This window comes from Theropithecus gelada, chromosome 1 (assembly GCF_003255815.1).
Source record: "Theropithecus gelada isolate Dixy chromosome 1, Tgel_1.0, whole genome shotgun sequence".
Classification (NCBI taxonomy): domain Eukaryota; kingdom Metazoa; phylum Chordata; class Mammalia; order Primates; family Cercopithecidae; genus Theropithecus; species Theropithecus gelada.
In genome coordinates, this window is record NC_037668.1 from 78655341 (window position 1) to 78672718 (window position 17378).

The 17378-nt window shown below is 36.7% G+C and overlaps 1 protein-coding gene across 1 annotated transcript in view; it reads right to left on the minus strand.

Moving 5' to 3' along the window:
* FAF1 (Fas associated factor 1) overlaps nt 1-17378 on the minus strand; it is a 506936-nt gene that overhangs the window by 320909 nt on the left and 168649 nt on the right. The window contains exon 4 of the mRNA XM_025388444.1: nt 13884-14089. Within this exon, the coding sequence (XP_025244229.1) occupies nt 13884-14089 (206 nt within the window). The remainder of the gene's footprint in view (nt 1-13883; nt 14090-17378) is intronic.

A 17378-nucleotide genomic window follows, 5' to 3' on the forward strand; every position in this document is an offset into this window, starting at 1 on the left:
CTGAGACATAAAAAAATATACAAAAGACTGAGTCCAGGAATTAGTTCCTTGAAAGAATATGACTGATAGACTACTGAGCAGACTTAAAAAAAAACAGGAGAGAGAGAAAGACAGAGAGCTCCAAATAAACACCGTCAAAATTGACAAATGGGACATTACTATCAAACCCACAGAAATACAAAAACCCTCAGAGACTATCAGAGACTACTATGAACACCTCTATGCACAAACTAGAAAACACAGAAGAAATGAATAAATTCCTGGAAACATACAACCTCCCAAGATTGGACCAGGAAGAAATTTAATCCCTGAACAGATCAACAGTAAAGTGAAACTGAATGAATAATAAAAAGCCTACCAACCAGATGATGCCCAGGACCAGATAAGCTCACAGCTGAATTCTACCAGAGCATAGAGAGGAACTGGTATCATTCCTACTAAAACTATTCCAAATACTTGAGGAAGAGAGACTCTTCCTTAACTCACTTTATGAGGCCAGCATCATCCTGACACCAAAACCTGGCAGAGACACAACAAAAAATGAAAGCATCAGGCCAGTATCACTGATGAACATGGATGCAAAAATCCTTAACAAAATACTAGCAAACCAAATCCAGCCACACATCCGAAAGCTAATCCTTCATGATCAAGTGGGCTTTATCCCTGGTATGCAAGGTTGGTTTAATATATACAAATCATTAATGTGACTTACCACATAAACAGAACTATAAGCAAAAACCAAATGATCATCTCAACAGATACAGAAAAGGCTTTCAATAAAATTCAATATCCTTCATGTTAAAAACCCTCAACAGACCAGGTGTGGTGGCTCACACCTATAATCCCAGCACTTGGGGAAGCCGAGGTGGGCAGATCACTTGGAGTCAGGAGTTTGAGACCAGCCTGGCCAATATGGTGAAACCCCGTCTCTATGAAAAATACAAAAATTAGCTGGACATGGTGGGCCCATGCCTGTAGTCCCAGCTACTTGGGAGGCTAAGGCAAGGGAATCATTTGAACCCAGGAGGCAGAGGCTGCAGTAGCTGAGATCACTCCACTGCACTCCAGCCTGAGCAACAAAGTGAGACTCTGTATTAAAACAAAAACAAACAAACAAAAAAACCTTCAACAAACTAGGCATTGAAGAAACATACTTCAAAATATTAAGAGCCATCTATGAAAAACCCACAGCCAGCATCATACTGAATGAGCAAAAGTTAGAAGCATTCCCCTTGAAACCAGAACAAGAAAAGGATGCCCTCTCTCACCACTCTATTCAACATACATAGCACTGGAAGTCCTAGCCAGGGCAATCAGGCAAGAGAAAGAAAAAAAGGCATCCAAATAGGAAGAGAGGAAGTCAAACTATCTCTGTTTACAGATGATATGATAGTATACCTAGGAAACCCCACAGTATCTGTCCAAAAGCTACTAGCTCTGATAAACAACTCCAGCAATATTTCAGGATACAAAATCAATGTACAAAAATCAGTACCATTTCTATATACCTACAATGTCCAAGCTGAGAGTCAATTCAAGAACACAATCTCACTTACAGTAGCCACAAGGAAATGCAATACCTAGGAACACAGTTAACTAGGGAGGTGAAAGATCTCTACAATGAGAATTACAAAAGACTGAACGAAGATATAAGATATGATACAAAGAAATGAAAAAACATTTCATGCACATCAATAGGAAGCATGAATATTGTGAAAATGGCCATACTGCCCAAGGCAATTTACAGATTCAATGCTATTTCTACCAAGGACATTCTTCACACAATTAGAAAAGACTATTTTCAAATGTATATGGAACCAAAAAGGAGCCTGAATAGCCAAGATAATTCTAAGCAAAAAGAACCTAAGCAGAAAGCTGGAGGCATCACATTACCCAACTTCATAACGATACTACAAGGCTGCAGTAACCATAACAGCACGTTACTGGTATAAAAACAAACACACAGACTCATGGAATGGAGAGCCCAGAAATAATGCCACATATCTACAACCATCTGATCTTCGACAAAGTTGACAAAAACAAACAAATGGGGAAAGGCTCCCTATTCAATAAATGCTGTTGGGGTAGCTGGTTAGTCATATGCAGAAGACTGAAACTGGACCCCTTCCTTACGGCATATACAAAAATCAACTTAAGATGGATTAAACACTCAAAACCTAAAACTATAAAAACTCTAGAAGACAACCTAGAAGATACCATTCTGGACACAGGCCCTGGCAAAAATTTCATAACAAAGACGCCAAAAGCAATTGCAACAAAAACAAAAATTGACAAATGAGACCTAATCAAACCAAAGAGCTTCTGCACAGCAAAAGAAGCTATCAACAGAGTAATCACACAACCTACAGAATGGGAGAAAATATTTGCAACCTACAGAATGGGAGGAGATATTTGCATCCAACAAAGGTCCAATATCCAGAATCGATAGGAAACTTAAATTAATGAGCAAAAAACAACCCCATTAAAAAGTGGGCAAAGGACACAATCAGATACTTTTTGAAAGAAGCCAAATATATGGCCAAAAATGCATACAAAAAATGCTCAGTATCACTAATTATCAGAGAAATGCAAGTCAAAACCGCAATGAGATACCATATTATACCAGTCAGAATGGCTATTAAAAAAAAATAATGGGCCCGGCACAGTGGCTCATGCCTGTAATCCCAGCACTTTGGGAGGCCAAGGTGGGCGAATCACCTGAGGTCAGGAGTTCACAACCAGCCTGCCCAACGTGGCGAAACCACATCTCTACTAAAAATACAAAAATTAGCTGGGTGTGGTGGTGGGCGCCTGTAATCCCAGCTACTCAAGAGGCTGAGGCAGGGGAATCGCTTGAACCTGGGAGGCAGAGGTTGCAGTGAGCCAAGATCATGCCATTGCACTCTAGCCTGGGTGATAAGAGTGAAACTCCGTCTCCAAAAAACAAACAAAATGCCAACTGTGTGTAATTTTGAAATTTCTCTTCTAAATGAAAAAAAATTGACAGAAGTAGAGCCCTTGGGAAACAGCAGAGATTATGAACAAGTTGTAGGGAAATACAGGAAAAGATTACATGTAGGTTATCTTTTCATATATGTAGTATAATAGCAAAAGTATAATAGTGAAAATTGTGGATGTTGCTCAACTGCAAGAAGCATTTTTTTCTCAAGTTAATCAGTGTCTTTTAACGTATAATACCATGAAGGTCCTTAGTAAAAGCAATATTCTGAAAAATAAATATATAAATAAATAATAGATGCTGGCAAGGTTGCTAAGAAAAGGGAATGCTTATACACTGTTGGTGGGAATGTAAATTAGTTCAGCCTTTGTGGAAAGCAGTTTGGCAATCTCTCAAATAACTTAAGAAAGAATTACCATTTTACCCCACAATGATTATTACCTGGGTGAGGAAATAATCTGCACACCATACCCCAGTGACACACAATTTACCTATGTAACAAACCTGCTCATGTACCCCTGAACCTAAAATAAACATTAAAATAAATAAATCTCATTAGAGCAAACACTCAAAATGTTGAAAATAAAAAACAAAAGCACTTTAGGATAAGGCTACTCAAGAACAAGAAATGATTTAATGACAAAGACTACAAGACAATGCCCATTGGTTTTCCCTATGTACTATTCTGGTATCACTAATTGAAAGATGCTAACTCCTGTATATCTTGCTACTTATAGACATAAGTTTACATTTAAAATGCTTTAACATAACACCTACAATTACCAAAAAAATTATAAATATGTGAGTATTTTGAGGTTCTGGACAAAGGATTCCAGGAAGCTCAGCTGGGGAGAATTGTTTGAGTCTAGGAGCTTGAGGCTTCAGTGGGACATGACCGCATCACTGCATTCTAGCTTAGGCGACAGAGTGAGACTCTGTTTTTACTTTAAGTACAACGTTTAAAAATGTGACATTAGATCCAGCAATCCCACTTCTGAGTTTATAGCCAAAGTAATTAAAATGTGTTGAAGAGATGTCTGCACTTCCATGTTTGTTGCAGGATTATTCACAACAGCCAAGAGATCAGAACAATCTATGTGCCCGTGAACAGATGAATGGATCCAAAAATGTGGCACATACACAATGGAATACTATTCAGCCTTTAAAAAAAAAAATTCTGTCATTTGCAACAACATGGATGAGTCTAGAGAACATTCTGCTAAGTGAAATAAGCCAGGCACAGAAAGACAAATATCACATGCTCTCACTTACATATGGAATCTAAATATCTGAATCCACATATGAAGTAGAGGGTAGAATGGTAGTTACCAGAGGCAAGGGCATACAGTGAGCTCCGTGGATAATATCAATCAGAGGATCTCTTTGATCAGCTAGACAGGAGGAAAATATTCTGGTGATCTAATGCACAGTAAGGTGAATACAGTTAAGAAATAATGTATCACTCAAAATTGCTAAAAGGGTGGATGTTAAGTGTTCTCACCACAAAGAAATCGTAAGCATATGAGATGATTGGTATGTATTTGCTCATTCTACAACATACATACGTATTGAAACATCATATTGTACCTCATAAACATATACACTTATTAAACATCAATTTAAAAATCTGAAGCTGAATTAAAGAATATTTCTAATGCATAAAAATAAACTATGCACATTGAGACCACAGTTTGAGATGCTACTTTATTCAGGTTTCAAAATGACCCAATAATAAATTATTTGGGGAGTACACAAGTGATGGCATAGAGGCAAGAGACATCAGTTTGCAGGTGGACTAAACACTACTACTAACACACAACATTTGCTGTCTTTCTTCCCCAAAAGTACAAACTATAATCAATTGCATTATCATTTCATGTTCATAGCATCTTTCAAGACACACAAAATTGTCACTCTTTCCTTCTTTTCACATGTACTAATAACAGAAGAACATTTAACTAGTATTCATAAAGCATGGCTGAGGCATGTGGGGGAGGGATTAAGGCATTTGCCAAAGACTATACAGCTAATAAGAGTCACAGAGTCAAGATTAGAATCTAAATTTATAGATTCAGGACAAAAACTGGTTTGAAATAACCTGAACTACTTTTTCAGACTGAAAATGCACTTGCTAAATATTTTAAATCTTTCCATATTCAACCTGATTTCTTAAAAACTAAAATAGTATCCAATATAATAAAAGTAGCTTTAAGAAGATCAAAAAGAGAAAAAATAAGATAAATGATTCAAATAATAACAGATCTATTTTTCTGCTATATCTCAGAAACGGAATTAAAGCTATGACTAGTAGGCTCCAGTAAATTAGGTTTGTTAACAGTACTGATTTAACAAACTTTATTAAACAAATACCTGCATGTTAGGTTAAATCCACTGCTAGATCTTAGAGACCTAACAATATACAATAATCCCTACCCTCAAAGAGATCACAATACTTCACATCAGACAGCATTTTATAGGAGGACAAATGCTTTAAAATAATTCCTTAAATTTATTTAAGATAAGAAAACAGAATTCAGAAGGTTTTGGATATTGAAACAAAACTGCATTAAGGACCCTAAAAACATTAACAACCCAGTGAACATACCACTAGGTGTCACTGTGATACAAAGTTCTTAGCTGCCTTTGGGCTCGCTTTCAAACCTTGTTGCATCTTCCTGGTAATAATGTGGAAAAAGTGCATTACCTGATTGGGTATCTCTTTGCATTGTATTATTTATATGTATACAGCTACAGAAAAAAATATTATTTATATAATTCCGGTAACGCTGAAATGATTTATAACAATTCTATTGCTGGTCACATAAACTTTAATGAGTGCACATTTTTAAAATTTCCTATGATGGATGAATTAATATATATACATATATTCATATACTCATTTATTGAGCCATTTGTTTCCTCAACAAGCACTACTCTGTGCCAAACACTGTGCTAGAATAAAGAATTTAGAGAGGAATAAGACCTGGTCTCTAAGCATGAGAAGTTAACATTCACAAGGAAAATCTGAAACACAAAGAAATGGTAAGATGTGTTAAAATCCATGTTTAAAGCATACACAAAATTTTATGGGATCATAGGGGATGATTCAACTTAACTATATGTCCAGAAAGGTTAGGAAAGGCTTCACAGAAGAGGAAATATTTACATGGGATCTTGGAAGCTGTGTAGGAGTTTTCTAGAAAGCTAAAGCAAGAAAAGGTCTATCAAACAGAATACAGGAAATACAGAGCCACTGAAAGGCACATGAGGAGATGTGTGTTTTAGAAAAATCACTACAGGGCAACTATATAGAAAAGATGGACTAAAAGAAGAAAGAAATGAACGTATGGAAATCGGGAATTATTTTAATTCATGAAAGAAATTCTTGAACTCGAACAAAGTGGGATGAAAAATAAAGGAGAGATTCAGTGATAATATGATAGAATTCATAAAACTTTATTGACTAAATGCAGTGAAGTCAGAAAAAAATTCTTGAAAAAGTGAAAAAAAATTAGCTGAACATGATGGCGTGCACCTGTAGTCACAGCACTCAGGAAGCTGAGGTGGGTGGGAGGATCACTTGAGCCTAGGAGTTCAAGCTTAACAGTGAGCTGTGGTCATATCACTGCATTCTAACCTGGGACTTAAGCAAGATTCTGTCACTTAAGAGAAAAAAAAAATCACTTTAAGTCATATGAATTCAAAAATGCCATAGTGAATTTGTAACTGCATTTTATTATTATATATTTCCTAAGTCAACACTATAAAAATATTTTTTCAAAGGGACTTTAAACTGGACAAAAATGAAAAACACAGATACAGTAAACTATACCAGAGGTATCCTCAATGCAGCTAAGAAAATCTGATGAGTTTGGACAATGAATCTGAAATAAGAATGCAGATGGCTACCAAGTTAGAAAAAAGATTTCCAGCCTGTTTGAAGTCTAAATTCAAAATGAACTTTAGAACCTGAATTCATTTTAAGAAAAAAAAAAAGAAATTCAGAAAGGATCAGGAATATGGCTAAAATTGAAAAGATTAACCAGATTAAGTGATGGCAAGGATGGGGAGCAACTGGAACCCTGTTCTACTGGTGAAGTGAATTGGTTCAACAATTTTATAAAAATGTTTTGCTACACCTGCTAACTCTAAACAAACATATACCTTTATGCTATGATTCAGCAGCTCCACTTGAAGCTCAAAAGAAGAATGTTTATCTACGCCAAAAATACGCACAAGAATGTTCATAGCAGCTTGATAACACTAGAAAGAACCCAAATATCAGTAGAATGGGTAATTTATGGTATAATAGAATTCTACACAGCAATTAGAATGAATGAATTACTGAATCTCAAAGACATAATATTGAGTGAAAGAAGTTAAACACAGTATACAATGTATGATTTCAATTATACGAAGGTCAAAATACACAAATGCAGTCCAAGGTGACAAAGGTCAAAATAGTGGTTTCAGAGGGGAGATTAAATAGCTAGCAGGGGGAATGAGAGAGGCTTCTGAGGTGCAAGAAATATTCTCTATCTGGATCAGGGTGATGGTGGTTCCAAGGGTATAAACTTAATTTTTACATATAATTGCCTCTTGAATAATGGGGGTGGGAAGGTTAGGGTACCAACCCTTCCACACAGTCAAAAATCTAGTATAGCTTTTGACTCTCCAAAAACTTACTAATAGCCTACTGTTGACCAGAAACCTTACTGATAATATAAACTATTGATTAACAAATATTTTGTACATTATGTGCATTATATATACATTTCCCACAATAAACTAGAGAAAAGAAAATGTTATTAAGAAATCCAAAATATTATCTTCCTCACTGTCTTTGTGTTCAACAGACTGAAGAGAAGGAGAAGGGGAGGGGTTGGTCTTGCTATCTCAGGGCTGGCAAAGACAGTAGAAAATTTGCTTGTGCCCAGGAGTTCAAGGCCGCAGTAAGAGTGTGCCACTGCACTTCAGCCTGAGTGACAGAGTAAGACCATCCCTTAAAAAAACAAAACAAAACCACACACACACACACACACACATACACACACACACACAAAATACAGCTTGCTGCATCGATTAACTTCCTTTCATGAAAAGTTTTGCTGTAACATGTGATGCTGTTTGATAGTATTTTACCCACACTAGAACTTCTTTTACAGTTGGAGTAAATTCTCTCAAACCCTGCCACTGTTTTATCAATTAAGTCTATGTCACATTCTAAATCCTTTTTTGTCATTTCAACCATGTTTATGCATAGCATCTTCATCGGCAATAGATTACATCTCAAGAAACCACTTTGTTTGCTCTTCCATCCAAGTTTTATGAGATTGCAGCAATTCAGTCATGCCTTCAGGCTCCTCCTCTAATTCTTTTGCTATTTCTACCACATCTGCAGTTACTTCCTCCACTAAAGTCTTGAACCCCTCAAAGTCATCCATGAATGGTGAAATCAGCTTCTTCCAAACTCCTATTAATGTTGATATCTTGACCTCCTCCCATGAATCATGAGTGTTCTTCGTGGCATCTTAGAATGGTGAGTCCTTTCCAGATGGTTTTTTATACCATATTTTAATATACAGAAATAACAGGAAAAAAGTCAACAATACTAAGAGGTTTTTTTTTTTAAAAGATCAACCAAATTCATCAACCTTTATCTAGAGTAAGAAAAAAAGAAAAATTAAATAAAAAATTATGAGACTACTATTAAAAATCTTATGCCAACAAATTAGATAACATAGAAGAAACTGATACATTCCTAGAAACATACAACCTATCAAGACTGAATCGTGAAGAAACACAAAATCTGAACAGACATATAACTAGTCTGTTACTGAGAGTGAATCAGCAATCAAAAACCTCCCAACAAAGAAACATGCAGGACCACATGGTAACATTAGGGTATGTTACCTAACATTTAAACAATTACTGCCAACCCTTCTCACACTCTTCCAAAAAGCCAAAGGAGGCTATACTTCCTAATTTCTTTTATGAGGCCAGCATTACATCAATACCAAAGCCAAAGAAGCTATCAGACGAAAAGAAAACTATAGTCCAATATCCCTGATAAATACAGATGCAAAGATCCTCAACAAACTATTAGAGAAATTAAATTCAACAGCACATTAAAAGGATCACACACCAGGGCAAAGTGAGATTTATCCCTAGGATGAAAGGATTATTCAACATATAAAAATCGGCCAGGCGCGGTGGTTCACACCTGTAATCCCAGCACTCTGGGAGGCTGAGGTGGGTGGATCACTTGAAATCAGGAGTTTGAGAACAGCCTGACCAACATGACGAAATCCCGTCTCTACTAAAAATACAAAAATTAGCCAGGCGTGGCAGCTGCGTGCCTGTAATCACAGCTACTGAGGAGGCTGAGGCATGAGAATCACTTGAACCCAGGAGGCGGAGGTTGCAGTGAGCCAAGATCACACCATCGCACTCTAGCCTGGATGACAGAGCGAGACTCCATCTTACAAACAACAACAACAACAACCACCACCAATGAAAATCAATCAATGTGATACACCACATTAAAAGCAAGAAGGATAAATGTCAAACAATCATCTCAATAAACAAAAAGCTTTTGACAAAATTCAACATATTTTCATAATACTGAACAAACTAGAAATAAAAGGAAATAACTTCTACATAATAAAAGCCATATATGAAAGTCCCACAGCTAACATCATATTCAAGGGTTAAGAACTAAAAGGTTTTCAGGCCGGGCGCAGTGGCTAAAGCCTGTAATCCCAGCACTTTGGGAGGCCGAGACGGGCGGATCACGAGGTCAGGAGATTGAGACCATCCTGGCTAACACGGTGAAACCCCGTCTCTACTAAAAAATACAAAAAACTAGCTGGACGAGGTGGCGGGCACCTGTAGTCCCAGCTACACGGGAGGCTGAGGCAGGAGAATGGCCTAAACCCGGGAGGCGGAGCTTGCAGTGAGCTGAGATCTGGCCACTGCACTCCAGCCCCAGCGACAGAGCAAGACTCCGTCTCCAAAAAAAAAAAGAACTAAAAGGTTTTCTTCTAACATCAGGAACAAGCTAGGATAACTTCTCACCACTTCTATTCAACATAGTACTGGAAAGCCTAGCTAGAACAATTAGGCAAGAAAAACAAAAGGCATCCAAATTGGAAAGGAAGAAATATAACTATCTTTGTTTACAGACAACATGATATTATATGTAGAAAACACTAAGGATTCTACCAAAGAAAACAAAACTGTTAGAACTAATAAATACAAAATTCATCAATCTTGTTATAAGATGCAAAATCAACACATAAATATCCGTTGCATTTCTATATACTAACACTGAACAATCTAAAAAGGAAATTAAGAAAACAGTACCATTTATAATAGCTTCAAAAAGAATAAAATGCTTATGAATAAACTTATCCAGAGAAAAAAGACTTGTCCACTAAAAACTACAAAACCTTGCTGAAAGAAATTAAAGAAGACACTGGAAAAGCGTCCCATGGTCATGGACTGAAAAACTTAACACTGTTAAAATGTCCATATTATCCAAAGTGATCTGCAGATTCAATGCAATCCCTATCAAAAGGCCAATGGTATTTTTGCAGAAATAAGGAAATAATCCTAAATTCCATAAGTAACCACAGGGAACTCCAAACACAATTGTGAGAAGAACAAAGCTGGAGGTCTCCTACTTCCTAATTCCAAAACATATTACAAAGCTAGAGTAATTAGATCAGTTTGGTAGTGGTATAAAGACAGACACACCAACTAATGGAACAAAACAGAAATCCCAAAAATAAACCCACAAATATACAGTCAAATGATCTTTGACAAGAGTGCCAAGACCCCACAATGTGGAAAGGATAGTTTCTTCAACAAATGGTACTGGGAAAACTGGATATCCACATACAAAAGAATTTGGAACCTCGTAACATACACAAACATCATCTCACTGCATTGTGTGAATTAAAGACTTAAACATAAGACTTGAAACTATACGAGCAAAGACTCTGCCACTGTCCTCCAGCCTGGGTGACAGAGCAAGACCCTGTCTCAAAAAAAAAAAAAAAAAAAAAAAAAAAGACTTGAAACTATAAAAGTCCTAGAAGAAAGCAGAGAGGAAATGCTTTATAACACTGATCTTGGCAATAGTTTTTTGAAAATGACTCCAAAAGCAGAGGCAATGAAAGAAAAAATAGACAAGTGAGACTATATCAAATTTAAAAGCTTCTGCACAGAAAAGTAAACAATAGAGTAAAAAGGTAACCCACAGAATGAGAGGAAATATGTGCGAACCATATATCTAATAAGGGGTTAAAGCACAAAATATAGAAAAACTTCTACACCTCAACAATAAAATATCATATAACCCATTTAAAAAATGGGCAAATGACTTGAACAGACATTTCTCCAAACAAGACACACAAATGGCCAACAGGTATATGAAAAGATACTCAACATTACTAATCAGACAAATATAAATCAAACCCACAATCAGCTATCACTTCACATCTTTTAGGATGGCTACTATAAAAAAAAGAAAAAGAAATAAAAGAAAAGAAAAACAGAAAATAATAAGTGTTAACGAAGTTGGGGTTGGAATGTAAAATGGTGTAGCTGCTACAGGAAACAGTATGGAGGTTCTTCAAAAAATTATAAATTAAACTACCATCTAATCCAGCAATCCCACTTTTGAACATACTGCCAATAGAACTGAAACCAGGATTTCCATGAAATATTCACACTCCCATGGCTGGGCACGGTGACTCATGCCTATAATCCCAACACTTTGGGAGTCTGAGGCAGGAGGATCACTTGAGCCCAAGAGTTCAAGCCCAGCCTGGGAAAGAAAGTAAGACCCCTTCTCCACAAAGAAAAAAAAATTAGCCAGCCATGGTGGCACGCACCTATAGTCCTGCTACTCAGGACGCCAAGGCAGGGTGACTGCTTGAGCCCAGAGTTTGAGGCTACAGTGAGCCGTGATCACGCCACTGCACTCCAGCCTGGGTGACAGCATGAGACCCTGTCTCAAAAAAAAAAAAAAAAAAAAAAAAATCACATTCTCATGTTCACTGCAGCATTATTCACAATAGTCAAAAGGTAGAAACAACCTAAATATCCATTTATGATAAGTTAATGAATAAAAAATAATGTGGTATATACACACAATGGAATATTGTTCAGTTTTAAAAAAGAAGAAAATCCTGCTATTCGCTACAACATATATAAGCATTGAGGACATTATGCTAAGTGAAATAAGCCATCACAGCAGGCAAATACTGCATTATTCTATGAGGTATTTATAGTCAAAACTTATAGAAACAGAAGATAGAATGGCAGTTGCCAGGAGCTTGAGGGAGGGGAAAATGGAATATTGCTATCCAATGGGTATAGAGTTTCAGTTATGTAAGATGAAAAAGTGCGTAAACAATCTTTGTAAGATGAAAAAGTGCGTAAACAATCTTAGGCTGTACACTCAGAAATTTATTGACAGTCTAAATCTCATATTGTTTTCTACCATAATTTTTTTAAAAATAAAAAACAACATACAGGAGAATATTTGGGGGCATGGAAATGGGTACAGGGAGAAGGGGTTTATCTAGAAGAATAATCTACATAGAAGATGAAACAAGTACAAAGGCCCAGACCTATTTGGCAAACTGAAATAAGTCCATTATGGCTTAGGCACAGTGAACTAGAAGGAGAGTGGTAATAGATGAAACTACAAATGCAGGTAGGGGCTTCATCAAACAGGGACTTATAGGCCATGTTAAAGATTTGAATTATATCCTAAAATCAATAGAAAGCTTTTGAATAGCTTTAAGAAAAGTAATAACATAATCTGAGTAGTGTTTGGGAATGAACACTCTTAAAACAGCCTTGCTTTCCAAGACTCAATTAATAAAATAAAATTAGAAAAGGATCTCTCCTAAAAGGAATAAAGCGAAATTTCCAGAAACATCTAGAATTCAGATTTAAGGTAAACCACATTAAGAGAAAATTAATATGTGGTTCTACAATGAAAATGGATCAGGTAATCTGAATCAAATATAAGTTCAACATAGCTAAACTACAGTAACTTCATAAAGTCTGTCCAGAAATGGCAGGCATATACTTTCACTTCCTTTTGAAAAATAGCATTTTTTCAACTGGCAGAGAGAAAAGTGATGGAAACATGTCTCATGTTTGGTTTCTCATTAAACATAGTGTCATGGTTTGAATGTATCCCCACCAAAATTCAGGTATTGTCTATGTGGTAGTATTAAGATGCAGGTCCTTTAAAAGATGATTAGGTAATGAGAGCTTGTTAATGGGATTAGGTGCCCTTATAAAAAGAGTTTGATGAAGGGAGTCTGTCCCTTTTGCCCTTCTGGTTTCTGCCATGTGAGAACACAATGTTCCCCACTTAGAAGGATGCAGCATCAAGGTGCTATATTGTAAACAGTGAGCAGCCCTCACCAGACACCAAACCTTCTAAGCCTTGATCTTAGATTTCTTAGCCTCCAGAAATGTGAGAAAATAAATTTCTGTTCCTTATAAATTACCCAGTCTCGGGTATTGTTATAGCAGCACAAAAAGGATCAAGATATATCCTATGAAAAATGAGTGAGTCTCAGTTGTAAAGTGTGATATGCAATGTACTTGATAAGGGTATTTTTTTGAAGCTCTCAGATGTTTGATTTGCATCAGCCCTAAAACAGCATCATATACCATTCTACTTGCATAGAACAAAAAACATTATTCTCAAACTTACCTCAATCTCAACACAGTATTTAAAAATAAAGCACAATAATCAGTATTGGAAAGTTACCAGTTTCAACTTGCTTTTTTTCCCTTCTTGCACTGATAGTCAACATGAAATTAAAAAGTATAAAATCTATGTTTACCTAATTATCTATTTGTGAAGGCTTTATGGCAGGAAAAACCTTACCAACAGTACAGCTGTCTTCAAGTACCACATCAACATTTCTGTCTCTGTACTCAACCCTGAAGTCCAGCATCCGAGGCTGCCTTTCTACAATCTGCCTGGATGGCATTACAGGTCGAAACGCCGAAGAAGAAGAGGAAGTAGGAGCTGAAGCTGGATGACTTGCTGGATTAAATGCAGGTCCTGGTATGGTCTCACCTCCATATTCACTAAAATGTTGACATAAAAGAAGGATTATTGTCAACCAAATCATTACAGAATACCACTAGGGACCCACTCCATACTTGGCTTGTGTTGTTCTTCCTATCAAGTAAGTTTACCTACATGTGTGTCAAGGCCAAACTTGAGTTCTACTTCCTCCATAAAATCTTTCCCATTGACTGAAGGCCACATTACTCTCCTTCCCTTCTTTGCCTTTCTATGTTTATTAGAAGTATCATATCATTTAGCATTTAATTAGATTTTTACCTTGTGTTGTTATAATATAAACATCATTTTTAACTCGGTAAATTAAGAACAGTGTCTTCTTCACTCACTCTCATTTACTCACTGGATCATTATTTGACTCATCTACTCTACTTTCCACAGACTATTTTGAAATTTTACTGTCCTTAAACCTCAATTCTCCCCGATTTTCCCTATCTCACATCTCAGTCTTTTTCCATTTTGCCAAAAAAACAAAAGCCATTAAGAGAAATTTCCCTTATCTTAACATCAAATCCACAAACAAGCCCACATATGCACTCTTCCTCACTTCCTATAAAATAGAAGAGATACCATATTTTTAATATGTTCAAAATCGAAAACATTTTTTGTTTGTTTGTTTGAAACGGGGTCTCACTCTGTTACCCAGGCTGGACAGCGATGGCAAAATCTTGGCTCACTGCAGCCTGAAACTCCTGGACTCCAGCAATCAATCCACCCCGGTCTCCCAAGTAGCTGGGACTATACATGCATGCCATCAAGCCCCAGCTCATTTTTTATTTTTTTTGTAGAAATGGAGTCTTGTTTATGTTGCCCGGACCAGTCTTCAACTCCTGGCCTCAACTGATCCTCTCACCTCTGACTCCCAAAGTGCTGGGATTACAGGCATGAGCCACTGTACCCAGGCTAAAACAATGTCCTCATTAGCTGTACACTAGGTATTATCCCTTTTATATCCAGTATCTTTGACATCTCTTTCTCTTCTGGATTCTTTTGAACAACATTTAAAAACATTCATATCTCTCCCTTCTTAAAAAATAACATGAAATCCTGGCTCTGCCCACTTAATAGCTGTCCCATTTGTAAAATGGGAACAATAATTGTATTTGCACAACATCTGGTACTTAGTAAGATCCCAGATCCCCAATTCAGTATGTCCACAGTTCAATTCATTAGTATTTCCTCAAGTCTGACCCTCCTCCATTACTCCTAATATCAACTCAATCCAGAAACCTGTGGTGTTATCCTTGATCCCTTCTTCTCTTTCATCTCACATATCTAATCAGTCCTTTAAATTATATCTCCTAAGTATGTTTTGCATAAGTCATCCACCTTTACCCTCTGATGCTGCCACTCTAGTCCAAGCCACAATTACCTCTTGTATGAACTAATGCAATTGCCTCCTAACTAATCCCTTTATACGTACTCCTACAACACTGAATTCCATTCCATCATGCCCCTAGAGTGAAATTAAAGACACAAATGTCTTCATATAATTCTTTCTCAACCCTTCAATTACTCTCCTTTACTCTTCAGATACATACTTAAAGTGGCTTATGAGGCCCTGCATGATCTGAATCCTACCTAGCTTTCCATATTCTTGTACTACATTATCTCCAGCCCTCTATGCTAATAGGCACATGGTCTTTCATTTCTTCTCTCACCTTAATCATTCCCATTTCACAGAGGAACACAGGCTATTCCCTCTAAGAATATCCTTTCCTCATTACCCATCCACTTCTATTTTTCTTCTAACAAATTATATTCAACCTTTCATATCTCAGATTGAATGTTTTTCAACTCAGGGCACTAGGTCTAATTCCACACTACTAACTATAATTATAAAGTTAGTTGTATAATTAATGATTTGACATCTATGTCTCCACTGGAATATAAGCACCACAAGAATAAATCTCTTATTTGTGTTTTTTGTTTGTTTGTTTGTTTGAGACAAAGTCTCATACTGTCGCCCAGGCTGGAGTGCAGTGGGGTGACCTCGGCTCACTGCAGCCTCCACCTCCTGGGTTCAAGCGATTCTCCTGCCTCAGCCTCCTGAGTAGCTGGGACTACAGGTGCACACCACCACACCCAGCTAATTTTTGTATTTTTAGTAGAGACAGGGTTTCACGATGTTGGCCAGGCTGGTCTCAAACTCCTGACCTCGTGATCTGCCTGCCTCAGCCTCCCAAAGTGCTGGGATTACAGGCGTGAGTCACCACGCCCGGCCTTGTTTGTGTTTTCAATGGCTGTATCCTCTGCCCTGAGCTTAAGATTTTATACATAGGAGGCACTCAAATATTTGCCAAACTAACAAGTAGAGGAATAATTATTTTAAAATTTGGCTTTTCTCTGACTTAATTTATCACATGTATTGCCACTTCTCTTTTTTCCTCTCTGAGAGAAGGAGGTGGGGAGAGAGGGAACCATAGGAGTGTTTCAACTGCAACATCAGTATGGTATGTATCTTTCACAACCACTAGAACTCAAGACCAGCTCTAAAACATCTTTCTTCTCAACCTGAATTTAAGAAAAAACAATGTTCAATTGTTTTTCAATTAAGCAGAAAAATAGTTATATTTATTTTTATTTTTTATTTAATTTCCCTTCTTCATACTACTGCTTTGAACAGTGTTCATCAAACTATAGATTACATCGTTGACTTGGTGAGTTGTGATCAGTCTTTTAAAGATTAGAATAGAAATTATCAGTATTGCGTCACTTAACAGGACCAACTATTGTTCCATAAAACTTTTTATTCTGTTACATAGTTGTATATGTACATGTGTTTGCAACTCCAAGTATTTCTCATTGTAAATCATATTCCAAAAAGTTCAAAAACAGTTAGTTTTTCAATCAACAGAGCTCAGATAATCCAGTAATCACTGATCCAAGACAAAAACCTATCCTTTCTCCTAGTTGTTAAATTCAAAGAAAGTAATCTTGTACAAAAAAACATGGGAACCAAGAAAATGTCCAAAGGCAGGAAAGAATCCCACAGCTGAAATCTAAAGTGAGCTCTTAAACATCTATGAACAGAATCTGTGCGATGACATTCCACATCTCTAAAGTTTGTCATAACTTCTCAGAACTGAAGAAAAACCTAAGAAAAAGCTAGTCACTGACTTACTGTTTTTTGACTTCAAATCCACCTTTCTATATAGTCTACTTTGGGATGCTGGGGCCAGTATTCTGCAAAACTGTATTTTCTTCTGCTAGATGGTTTCCTGTTAGATTCTACCAAGATGAGATGCTATCTAGAGATTAGTAGTTAAAGAGGAGATTAGTAGAGATTAG